Source organism: Triticum aestivum, chromosome 6A, assembly GCF_018294505.1.
Source record: "Triticum aestivum cultivar Chinese Spring chromosome 6A, IWGSC CS RefSeq v2.1, whole genome shotgun sequence".
Classification (NCBI taxonomy): Eukaryota; Viridiplantae; Streptophyta; class Magnoliopsida; order Poales; family Poaceae; genus Triticum; species Triticum aestivum.
In genome coordinates this window covers 572,786,008-572,798,705 of record NC_057809.1, presented here as the reverse complement: position 1 = coordinate 572,798,705, position 12,698 = coordinate 572,786,008, and the positions used below count along the sequence as shown (strand labels likewise).

At 55.1% G+C, this 12,698-nt stretch overlaps 1 protein-coding gene across 1 annotated transcript; it reads left to right on the top strand.

The window, feature by feature from the left end:
* Window positions 1-2,523: 2,523 nt before the first annotated feature.
* On the top strand, window positions 2,524-12,361 carry LOC123131080 (uncharacterized). The gene is made up of 4 exons (XM_044550844.1): window positions 2,524-2,642; window position 4,540; window positions 12,043-12,140; window positions 12,235-12,361. The coding sequence occupies exons 1-4, from the start codon at window positions 2,524-2,526 to the stop codon at window positions 12,359-12,361; spliced, it is 345 nt and encodes a 114-aa protein (XP_044406779.1).
* Window positions 12,362-12,698: the final 337 nt, after the last annotated feature.

Below are 12,698 nucleotides of genomic sequence, written 5' to 3'. Positions count from 1 at the left end.
AGTTTGAAAGTGACGGAAAGCTTCGGCTTGGCAGGTGGAATTGAAGTCGAATTGATTGACGATGTATCATTACGAATGAGATTGGTAGCACTGTATTTAATTTCACATTGTTAGGCCACTTTTTATGGGGGAATTAGGATTTTATTAACTGATCACACGATTACAATCATATTGGATAGCCTCCCTAACTTTCTTTTTCTTGCGGGCAAATTAGGATTTCATTAAAACCTTGTTCGGCTGAGGTGGATTTGAAGGGGATTGAGGGGGATTAGACCCTCTACAAGCCAAAATCCCCTCCAATCCCTCCGGGGAAGGAATTAGCCGAACAAGGCCTAACAGATCACAAGATTACAATCATATGTGATAGCCTTCCTAATTGTGCATTGTTGACCTCTACAATCTCATCTGTATAACTTGCCCCCTACAATCCCATATGTAACAACTTCACAAACTTGGGTACGGTAATATCTGTCACTCCAGCCACCCTTCCTAAGCAAATTCATTACATAATGCAAACCCTAAAGTGTGATCCAGGTATGTGTGCTCTCGTATGGTGGGCACCAAGGATAGCAATAATCTACTCAGATATAACGTAGATACAAGAAATATTGGCAAATTATTAATCATATCAAATATAATGTTCAAATAGGGGATTGCAACAAGTAGTGGGACAATGAACCACTGTATGTAGAAGGAGGAAGGTGACGGAGATGTCTGTGAAGGCGGTGGAGTTGATGTAGATGATGGCAGTGATGATGGTACCTCCGGCGGCACTCAAGCGCCACGAGAAGAGAGGGCGGGGGGGGGGGGGGGGGGAGCCCCCCTCATCCTTCTTCCTTCTTTTGCCTCTCCCTTATATGGGGAGAGGTTTCCCCTTCTAGTCCTTGGCCTCCATGGCTCACGAAGAGTGAGAGCCCCTCTGAGATTGGATCTAATATCTCTCTGTCTCTCCATTTTTCGATACTATTCTGGGGCAGATAGCAATTTCTTAAATATCCAGAGATCCGTATATTCAATCAAGCTGAAATTTTAAGTTATTATTATTATTATTATTATTATTATTATTATTATTATTATTATTATTATTATTATTGTAGCTTTCTTGTTGTAAAAGTAGATCCCCAAGCGTCTTAAGGAGGCATGCGTGGTCGACTGATGCGCCCGACCTTCATCTTCTGGCTGCGAGAGTCTTTTGGCTTAAAAGAATTTTTGGAATCTTCTTAGCTCTGTAATTTTTTCATCTAAAAAGCCAAAAAATACTATAAAATTGGATTTGGCCCTTGGCACTGAATTAATAAGTTAGCCAAAATAAATTCTATATAAATTGGTGCCAAAAGTATGTATAATTGATATAAATTAGTATGAAATAATAATAAATTATAGATATGTCAGAGATGTATCAACGATGGCCGACAACGATGACGAGGGCGAAGCCATAGGTTGGTTGCGACGATGGCGATTGGCTACGCCACGGCTATTCTGATGACAAATCAGGGTAATCATTTCTAGTGATTTCAGCCACCAACTGCCACATTAGCATCAAACAAAGGGAAAACACCTGCAAAACCGCTTCAGATGTGTCACTAAACCACTCAGGGCTCGATTAAACTGGTTTTTGGCATTTTCAGGGCGTAAAATCCTACCAAATTTTACTTTGGGAGTTATGGAGACATTGGGAGGGATTTGGGAGGGTGGGGGGGGGGGGGGGGTGAAAACTTGACGTGGAGTATTTGCACCGGAATTTGAATGCTCCTGGTGAATAGTAAATCGTGAAAAATAGTAACAAATTCAAAAAATTCCAATATTCTTTTGTGGTAACCTTTGACAAATGTTTGATGTGCTTTCATTTTTTTATCATGAATGAACATTCCTGGAAGTCGTGGCAAAAAAATGATACTTCAAAAATGCTATTTTTGAAAGTATTTTGGAGTACTGATTTTTCTGCCAAAAAAATTGATACTCAAAAAATGCTATTTTTTGAAAGTATTTTGGAGTACTGATTTTTGTTGGCATGACTTCCACGAATGTCATTTGGTGATGAAAATTTTCAAGCATAGAAAACTTTTATCAAAAGTTACCAAAAAGAACAGATTTTTTTATTTTTGATTTTCTTTTAATTTTTACTGTTCACCCGAGCTCGTTTAAGCTCGGGAGCAGAAGAACACTTTCGGTGAAAACTATGCTTCTTTCTGGAAAAATGCTAAAGGGGAAACAGGAAAAAAAATTGAGACAAAGGGCAAACAGCAAATGGTGGTCATTCTGGACCCGCTATGGATTATGGAACCACAGCCCGTAGGATTCCAGTGCAATGGGCCGAAGCACGCGCGAGAGTGGCCCGTGTCTGAAGTATCCCTGCCGAATCGGCGAAATTGCAGCGATATTGCCATCGAAGCGATCCCCTTCCGTCTGTCCCTACCGACCCGTCCCCGCCGGCAGCCCTTCGTCCCCGTCGCCACAGCCGCTCGTCCCCGTCGAGGCAACGCCACCTCCGATCGCCAGCGGCGCTCCCGCTACATCGGAAGGATGTCGCCGTACCTGCTGCGTCCTGCCGTCGCCATCCTTCGCCGACCGACCCCGCAAGGGTCGGCCTTCCTCCGCCGCTCCGTCGCCTCGGGTGGTGCTCTGAGGGTCGAAGACACAAAGTGTCGGAGTAAATAGCCATGGGTAGCCTAGCCGGCTTCCCCTGACCCTTCTGAAAAAATTACGAGCCCGTCCGGCTCTCAAGAATCCAAGACATGGGGCCGCCTTCCCCTTGCTGGCTGTCACCCAGGCCGGCTTTCGGAAGGCGGCCCGACTTTAGCCCTCATGAAGAAAGCCATGGGAGGGCCGACTTCGAGAAGCCGGCCGCAAGGAGGCCGACTCCAAGAAGCCGGCTCCCATAAAGCGGTCGAGACCGTACCCGCAAAGTTTGCATCCACCTAGCGGCGATGAGACGGGGCGTGGCTACAGTAAAGCCTGCCACCCCCAAATCCTGGAGCACGATCGGCACAGTGCGCCGTACGGGTGACCATGACCCGCCCGGCGCAACACTGTTGCCATGCCGACCCTGACGCCATCCACGACGGACTACCAGCGCGGCCCACGGGCGGTGGGTCCCTTCGGGCAGAGAGACACCCGAAGGCGGCCACACCTCCCCCAGTCGGCCCAAGAAAGAGCCGGCTCCTCGCAGCCGGCTTGCCATCTTCCTCGAAGGAGACGCCCCATTAAGGAGACAAGACGTGGTGAGGCTACAGTAATCGCCCGTCGGGCGGCGGTACTGTAGCCACGCCTACCACGACGAAGCCCACGTCACCAAGATGGAGCAACATTAGCCAGCTACCGACCAGGTCCCGGACAGTGGGGCCTGCCTTTCGACCGAGGAGCCGGCAGCCGGCAGGACCCACCAGTCGGCGGGCCCCAGCGGCCGGCGCAGAAGCCGGCGAGCGCAGTCATAGACGGCTGGGCCCCGCGCCCAGTCGGATTACCATTGTACCCCCGGGGGGGTAGGCCTATATAAACCCCCCGGGGCACCCATGCAAAGGGGGGACCCCCAGCTAGTTTTAGACACCACACAAGGAGAAGAAGCAAGCTAGTCGTGCCCTTCTTCCTCCTCCCACCGAACAGCTCAAGGAGCATTGTGTAGCTACTTGTCCATCTAGTGATCATGCGGAGAACCCGCAGAGCAGCAGTAGGGGTGTTATCTCCACGGAGAGCCCCGAAGCTGGGTAAGATTCATCAGCGTGCATGTCTTCGCCTCATCCCATTTCCAGGCACCGGCGACATCTTACTGGCTCCCACAATGATAAGCCACCCGTTGGCATATGTCGCACCTACCACCCGACATTTGGCGCCCACCGTGGGGCCAGGTGCACCGTCGTCCAGAGACCTGTTCTGGACAGGAACCCTCTTCCTCCCCAGCGAGCGTAGCCAGCCCGGCACGCCCGATGGCGCTTGCCACGACGCGCTGCAAGGCGTCACCAGCATCTGCGCGGCGAGCAGCCTCGCCAATCTCCTCGACGAAACCCTCATCTCCGACGAGCTCGCCTCCGATGCGGGCACCGACCACCTCGCCAACCTCCTCGGCCAGCTCCATGTCTCCAGCGAGCCCGCTGTGGATCTGGAGTCGGTTGGCTCCACCGACCCGATGCATGTCGACTCCGACACGGCCTCCTTCGACACCTTCCCCACCAACGCACGCAAGAGAGACGACTCCGGCAAGGAGTCGGAACGACCATGGAACGCCAACCTCCTTCGAAGATTTTACAGTTGAAATGCAGTATGTATCACGCTAACTTTTGTACTAAATACGAGACAATAGGCCCCCCAAGGAGGGCTCGGGGACTGCCATCTTTTATCTATGAATGAAAAGTATCATGCTTATGACCTTGTCATTTCATTTACTTGTTCCGTCCAGCACCGGGTTCGACTAGTCGGCCCGGGGACTGGCCGACTGGAGTTATATTAGAAGTCCTACCCGCAGTCAGACAAGTAGTGTGCCGACACCCAGGCTTAGCTCTTGCCAAAGTCGCAGTTCGAAGAACCGGCTGTCCGGCTGGCAAGAGTCAAAAGAAGGAAAGGATGCCCACAGGAAAAATGGCCAGGGACCAACGGACTAATATAACGAAAGCCGGTTTGCCGCCTACCACTGACCGACTACCAAAGTAGCCGGCCGGCCGGTTTCCATTCACTTCACTTCAATCAAAGAAAGCTCGAGTAGTTGCCTCCCCAAAGAGGGAAGGCGGCAAAGGAAAAAGGCTAAGGATAAAAAGCATATGCGAATGGAAACCAAACATGCACATAATAATATTTACATAAAAGACCTCCAAGAGGCCAGCATTCAACATAGTTTGGATATACCCCCAGTGGGTGGAACTGTGAAAGCTTAATAAAGATTGTTAAAAAGGCAACAAACAGGAAAAATAAGGACGGCAGGTCAAGCTGGCGGAGCGACCGACGAGCCGGGCTGGTCGGCGGAGATGGTTGCGCCGGCTGAAGGAGTGGCCGGCTGGCGAACCTCGGCTTGATCACCGCCTCCCGCAGAGGGCGCGCTTCCACGCGCCTCGTTGCTGGAGGCACGGTCAGCCTGAGGCCGGCCGGTTGTTCCACTAGCCGGCTCGACGTCTTCACCGTCCTCTTCTTCGTCATCCTCGCCCTCGTCGCTGGGGGCGATCTCCTCTGCCGAGTCCTCGCCCACCGCCGGGTTTCAGCCCGAACCACTCCTCCGGCTGGGCAACACCGTCATCATTGATTTCAGGTGCAAAAACGCTGATGTCGGTGCACTCGGCGATCGTCGAAGCACGCTGGGCGATAGCCGGCCGCACCTCCTCCAGCTCCGCGTCGGCCTCCAGCCGCCAAGTGCGCAGCTGGTCCAGGTTCAGCCCTGGGTACCAAGCTCGAACGAACTCCAACGCCCGCCCGGCTCCAAGACGGGCCGCCGACGCCTTCCAAGCTTCAAAGTGACCGACTGCGACCTCCAGCCAGTCGGCAGTCCGGCTTGGGGTGTGGGGGATCGTCTCGCCGGGCCAGAGGGCGGCCAACACCTGCGCCCCGGCACATTGGAGCCGGCGAAGCATCCGGTGAGCCGGCTGCAGCCGCGCTTGGACAGCCAACAGCTGCTCCTCAAGCGTCCGATTCGCGTCCGGCGCGATGTTGACCCCCGCCTGACGGTGCGCCTCGCGATGGGCCTCGATGGTTTGGGCGGCGAAGGCGGAGTAGCCGGGAAAGTAGTCTGCACAAGAAAATAGGCAGCAGCACAAGTCAGGCCAAAAACCAGGCAGCAAGGGGCAGGAGAGGAGCGAGGAAGGCGGCTTACCGTTGATCAAGTCCTCGATGCGGCCGAAGCCTTCATCCAGCGCTCGCCGGGTCTCAGCCCAGCTCGCCGCCTCGGTCTCAAACTCTGCCTTCAGGGCGGCCTCGCTATCCCGCGCTTTCTGCAGGGCCGCCTTGTGGCTCTCCTCTTGGTCAGCCAGCTTCTTGGCCAGGCGGTCACGCTCCTGGACCAAGGCAGCGTACTCAGCATCCTTGGTACGAAGGGCGGCCTGCGCTTCGCTGAGCTCCCTCCTCAAGTCGGCGTTGGCCCCTGAAAGCACGAAAGACGAAAGAAAAAAAACCAATAAGGAAAAAGTCGTCAAGGAAGATCCGACCCGACTGCTCAGCAGTCGGCCCGAATCTCGGGGACTACACCCAGTGGGTGCGCTGACGCGCCCCCACAGGAGACAGACAAGATCAAGCACTTACTTCGGCTGTTGGCCAGGTCGTCGGTCTTCCGACCCAACTCCTGAGCCTGGGAGTTGAAGGCGGCAGCACGGGAGTTATGATATTCCTGGAAGTTCAGACAGGAAGCAAAAATAAGGTAGTCGTCAAGAAAGATCCGACCCGACTGCTCAGCAGTCGGCCCGAATCTCGGGGACTACACCCAGTGGGTGCGCTGACGCGCCCCCACGGAAGAAATCAAGAGACCAAAGCGGCCAAGAATGAAAGACTCACCCGGATGGCGGCCCGCGTCGACAGGAACTCCTGGGTGTACTGCTGCAGCAGGGCGGCCTGAGCTTGAAGCCGGCTCCGGACCTCTTGAGCCGCCACATTCAGCTCGCCAGTCCCCCCGCTGGGAGTCCACTCGGACGTGGCGGTGCTGGCCGCCTCCAGAGCCTCCGCCGACTGGCCGGCGCCCGCAACTCGGCGCGACTCCGGCGGAGCGGCGCCTCCCCCTGCGCGCCGACGCGTCACCGGCTGCACCTCGAAGCCGGCTCCGTCCTCCGGCTCACCCCCGGCCGGCTCCTCTGGCGCCGCTGACGATTGGCCGCCTTGGCCCGCTCCGGTTGGCGCTGCCGGCGGCGCTCTCCCCGCGAAGACCACGAGGTCCTCCCTCCTCTCCATCAGCGGCGGGTCTTGGACGATTTCCTCCGCCAGGGGCAATGGGGTGTCAGGGGCCACGGCTCGGAGGGGAATGGCGAGCAGCGGAGGCTGGTTACGCGAACCCTCCGCCTCCGTTTCCGCGGTCGCCGCCTCCGCCTGGGCCTTGGCTGCCGCGTCGGCCTGCTCCCTCGCCGCCTGGGCGGCCGCTTTTTCCGCCGCCTCACGCTCCTCCCGCGCCTCACGGGCGTTCCGCTCCGTGGCCTCCCTGAGGTCGGCGCGGGGGTCCACGCGGCGGGAGCCCGAAGACCCTCCAGTCGGCCCAACTACGGAGCCGCCCGGACCCCGCTCAAGGGAAAGCGGCGCCCTGTCCAGCGAGCGGGAAAAGGTTAGGAAGAATGTTCGAACAGGAGAGAACGATGAAAAGCATGCGACCAGGCAATCGACGACTTACGCTGAGACCGCCTGAGGCTGCTTCACCGCCTTGCGGAAGCGGGCCGCTTTCGCGGCCGCCTCATCTCGTTTGGTCGCCGCGGTGGAGGCTTTGGACTTCTTCGGCCGACTGCCGAAGAGGATTGACGCGGCCCGGCGCTTCTGTGCGCCGCCGCTGGCAGCCGGCGCGGTGGACAAGCCCGCGCCCTGATGGTCGGCCGCCGGCTGGCGACGCGGGGCGACTTTGGCTTCGGCATCATCCGGCCAGTCCTCGAAGCTGGCGGTAAGCCCTGTGCCTCCGGGCTCGGCGTCGTCCCCCACGACGGCGTCTTCCATGGCGGCCGCCCCCAAATCCGGGTCGTCGACGTCGTCCACCGTGCGGTCGGGGACGTACTGGCGTTCTATCCCTGCTGCCCCGGTCGTCGGCGGAAGAAGGGGGTTCTGCTAAGAAGAACCGACCGATCAGAAGCCGGCCATCATAAAGCCGGCTACCAACAAAAAGAAGAAAGAGAGGAAAGCTTACCACGGGCGGAGGGTTGGCGCGAGAATACGGCACCTTGCCGTATCGCCAGTCCTCGGCGAGCTTGCAATTGGAGATATAATTTACCATGTACGACACCTCCGCATGAGGCATCTCCCTGGTGCTCAGCCGGCTTGGGTCGAAGCGGCCGCTCATCTGACACATCATGTGGGGCCGGCTTTGGAGAGGAAGTATCCGGCGCTCCACGAAGGCGGCCACCAAGTCGGCCCCGCTCAGGCCTTCCGACTGGATCATCACCCGAAGCCGGGAGACGGCAGCGTTCCCGGCCTGAGACAGTGACCTGGACCGGAAACTCCATGAGGGCTGCCTCCCAGCCGGCGGGCCGGCTACGTAAGCCGGCAGGTTGACGTGGTCTCCTTGCTGGGCGACGTTCTTCACGTAGAAGTACGACTTCTGCCAGATCTTCACCGACTGGATCAGGGGGATGGACGGGAACGGGTTGTTCTCGCCCGACCTCCTCATGGCGATGTAGGCCCCGCAGGGGGCGGGCACGCCTGCGACGACGGTGCCGAGTTTGCTCTGGAAGAATTCCCCCCAGAGCTCCAGCGTGGGGAGCAGCCCCAAGAAACCTTCGCAGAGAGAGACGAAGGCCGACAGCAGCATCACCGCGTTGGGCGTGAGGTGATGCGGCTGAAGATTGTAGAACTCGAGGAAGGAGCGCAGGAATCCGCTCGCCGGAAGGCCGAAGCCGCGCAGGAAGTGCGAGCGGAAGACGACCCGCTCGCCCTCCTCCGGTGCCGGCGAGATCTCCGTCTCTGGCGCCAGGCGGACCCGCACGAGGTTGGCGTCGGGCAGGCGCCGAGTCTGGCGGAGGAACTCAACATGGTCCTCATGGACGTTGGAGCCATCCCACGAGCTCGACAGCGCCATGGGAGCAAGACGATGTGGCGGCGCGGCGGCGCTGAGACGGGAGGCTGCGGCGGCAACGAGAGGAAGAAAGGAGGACGAGAAGGGGCGGAGCGAGAGAGAGCGTGCGAACCTCTGTCTCTCCCCCTCCTCCCCCTACTTATAGGCTCGCGTGGCGGAGCCGAGGAGGCGCGGCGTGGGGAAACGTGGGGATCGATCGTGCCCACTCCCCCACGTCCCGCGTTTATTGCGCCCTAACGGCGAAATAAAATCGCCACGGGAAGGCGAGCGGTCCACCTGGGCCGCAGAAGATCAGCGTTCGGGCCGAGGCCTAGGAGTGGCGGGCCCGGGCCTGCGGCGGCGTCCCGTCGCGCGCGTGCGCTGGCAGGGTCTCGCTGCCACGTGGCCCGCGGGAGGGCCCGCGGTCAGCACGCGGGTCGACCACTTTCCCGCCTGCAAGACGCAGGGCTCCCCGAAATCGGCATACACCAGCAAAGCCGGCTCTTCAGGGTAGGAAGCTGACCAAGCTTCTCGTCCCTTTGTCCGCCTCGAAGCTCGATCAGCTTCGGGGACTACTGTCGGAGTAAATAGCCATGGGTAGCCTAGCCGGCTTCCCCTGGCCCTTCTGAAAAAATTACGAGCCCGTCCGGCTCTCAAGAATCCAAGACATGGGGCCGCCTTCCCCTTGCTGGCTGTCACCCAGGCCGGCTTTCGGAAGGCGGCCCGACTTTAGCCCTCATGAAGAAAGCCATGGGAGGGCCGACTTCGAGAAGCCGGCCGCGAGGAGGCCGACTCCAAGAAGCTGGCTCCCATAAAGCGGTCGAGACCATACCCTCAAAGTTTGCATCCACCTAGCGGCGATGAGACGGGGCGTGGCTACAGTAAAGCCTGCCACCCCCAAATCCTGGAGCACGATCGGCACAGTGCGCCGTACGGGTGACCATGACCCGCCCGGCGCAACACTGTTGCCATGCCGACCCTGACGCCATCCACGACGGACTACCAGCGCGGCCCACGGGCGGTGGGTCCCTTCGGGCAGAGAGACACCCGAAGGCGGCCACACCTCCCCCAGTCGGCCCAAGAGAGAGCCGGCTCCCCGCAGCCGGCTTGCCATCTTCCTCGAAGGAGACGCCCCATTAAGGAGACAAGACGTGGTGAGGCTACAGTAATCGCCCGCCGGGCGGCGGTACTGTATCTAGGCCTACCACGACGAAGCCCACGTCACCAAGATGGAGCAACAGTAGCCAGCTGCCGACCAGGTCCCGGACAGTGGGGCCTGCCTGTCGACCGAGGAGCCGGCAGCCGGCGGGACCCACCAGTCGGCGGGCCCCAGCGGCCGGCGCAGAAGCCGGCGAGCGCAGTCACAGACGGCTGGGCCCCGCGCCTAGTCGGATTACCATTGTACCCCCGGGGGGTAGGCCTATATAAACCCCCCGGGGCACCCATGCAAAGGGGGAGACCCCCAGCTAGTTTTAGACACCACACAAGGAGAAGAAGCAAGCTAGCCGTGCCCTTCTTCCTCCTCCCACCGAACAGCTCAAGGAGCATTGTGTAGCTACTTGTCCATCTAGTGATCATACGGAGACCCCGCAGAGCAGCAGTAGGGGTGTTATCTCTACGGAGAGCCCCGAAGCTGGGTAAGATTCGCCGGCGTGCATGTCTTCGCCTCATCCCGTTTCCAGGCACCGGCGACGTCTTACTGACTCCCACAATGATAAGCCACCCGTTGGCATATGTCGCACCTACCACCCGACACAAAGGTAACCCCCTCCCCGTCCCCCGCCCCCACCCGGTTGGCGCGCGGCGACACGCCGCGCGGTTGAGTAGTTGCATAGATAGTTTGTCTGGATTGTGAAGATGTGTGAAATGTATGTAGACCTACATAATTTCATTGGTCATCACTCATCAATAAACAGCTGAGCACACAATTACATGCATTTGTACCGTGCTTTGCTTTTGACGTCTATAAATTAGGCACACTTATCTTAGCAAGTGGCAATATTCTAAAACCAAAATAGACATGGCAAGCAGATTCTGGTAAAAAATGCAAGTACTTCTGGACTAAAACATAAGGCTGATTCCCGATCATCAGCTCAAATAATAAGCCACTGAAAAAATCTGCAAAGCTAAAGCTACGTATTGCAAAGCCTGAGTATAACAAAAGAAGAAGTTTATGTTGTAGCTGTAACATCTGCAGGGTAATTGATGCAAAAAAACATTCAAAATTATATAGCCCTATTTTACTGTTCAGTTTAGCTTCAGCATCAATTTTGAAAATGGCAAACATTGATCTAAAACACATTCAACTACATACTTCCAGTCTCTCTGGTACCCCAAACGGGTGGGGACTTGCTTCACCAGTGAATTTCAGACTGAGCTATGAAATCTGAAGGTACTTCTAAAATTTCTGATGTGCAAACATTGGATATCAGTAAGGAGTAGATAGTCAACCAACTGCAGCTTCAAATCTGACTGTATAAAAAACAGTGAGGAGTAAATAACGAATTTTTTAGCATTTGTTCCGTTAATGCACCAATTTTACTACACATTAAACTGTGAAGATCAACTCCTTTGCTCTGAGGATCTATTCTAACCGGCCAAGGAAGGGCCTTGTCAATATTAATTACTATCTCCAAGTATAATTGCATAAGTCACGAGGATGGAAACTGAATCCCATGTTTCCTTTCTGGCCAGTTCACTAATGATTGTTAGGCACATAACAATGCCTTTTGGGACTTGTCTCTGCATATTCCAATTGCTAGAGAAGTCTAAGGATGCTGCCTGAGCATGACTATCTTTATCTAAAGTGTTGTTCGAGGTGTTGATAACCGTAATGGCATATATAATTATAAATAAATTATCTGCTTTATAATATACCATCAAATAAATCCATATGGAGAAATTGTTTAAACTAGATTTATTAAAACTTAATTGTCAGATTACGGTTTTCCTAAGGAAAAATTAACATAGTTCAGGATACAACTCCCACTGGTTGAATTAACTTATTCTCCTTAGTAATGCATATTTTATAGCTAGTTTCAAATATATTTCAGTAGGGTTCTCCTGTAGCATGTAAGTAGTGAACCAGATCACAATGGTAGTGCTCAACCACCAACCAACCTATATAAAAGAATGCACTATGGCTAGACGATGACTGAAAGCGCGTTGGTTGCCAATAGGATAAACTAGTGATATCCTTAATGTAACATGGTGAACAGAGAAAACCCTATGTAGGGGGTTTGTGAACTTGGATTGTCTCTGATGTGATGACTTGCAGCTTGAAACAAAATGTAATGTAAGAAATGTCTTGGAAATTTAAGAAATGCACTAGCATCCGGTATAATCAGCTGCTTCATTTCTGTCTCACTGAATCTACTTCTATTTGCATGCAGGGGTGCTGTATGGCCTGCATGCAGGATTTGGAGGAGATGACTGCAAACTTGGAGGAGGTGAATAAACACATGGAAATTCTGCTGGAGCATGAGAGACGGTAAAGCATGCAGATCATTGTTGTTTTTGGATATGTATAAGCACACATGTGGTTCCCTTATATTCAAATTCGCGGCTCCTTTTCCAACGTGCAGCTTCGAGCGCAGCCAGCAGCGGCAAAAGAAGCTGTCGTGTGTCCTTATCCCTGCCACCATTGCGTTCTACATCTTTGGGCCAGAGAAGAAGGACAAGCCGTCGTCAGAGGCGCAATCAGAAATCTAGCCTCCATGTGCATGTGGCGTAGCTTCGTCTACTGAACTATGTTACGTAGCCTTTTAGAGCCATGAATCTAACTGTCTGGTGATAGTGGTCTGTCTCGAGCGTGTGCACAATGTGCTGAGGAGTATTCAGGCGGCTGTGCTTACTCGCGGCCATGGAAACTTGGGGTGCCTCTTGAACTTGTAGCTTGGCTAGTGGTATCTTGACAAGGAGAGTTCAGTTTTGCACTTTTGCGGTATGGAAGATGTCGTTTAACTTTCTGGTTGCTAAGTTTCGCAAGCGCGGTTTGCTGGATCACGCAGTATCCTCCTATGTAGTATAGCATTTGGTAGACAAGGAT

Excerpts from the sequence above, each read along its gene's own strand:
- LOC123131080 (XM_044550844.1), top strand. The coding sequence starts at position 2,524 with ATGTCGCCGTACCTGCTGCGTCCTGCCGTCGCCATCCTTCGCCGACCG. Across the intron at positions 12,141-12,234 it reads CTGCTGGAGCATGAGAGACG|CTTCGAGCGCAGCCAGCAGC; the intron begins GTAAAGCATGCA and ends TCCAACGTGCAG.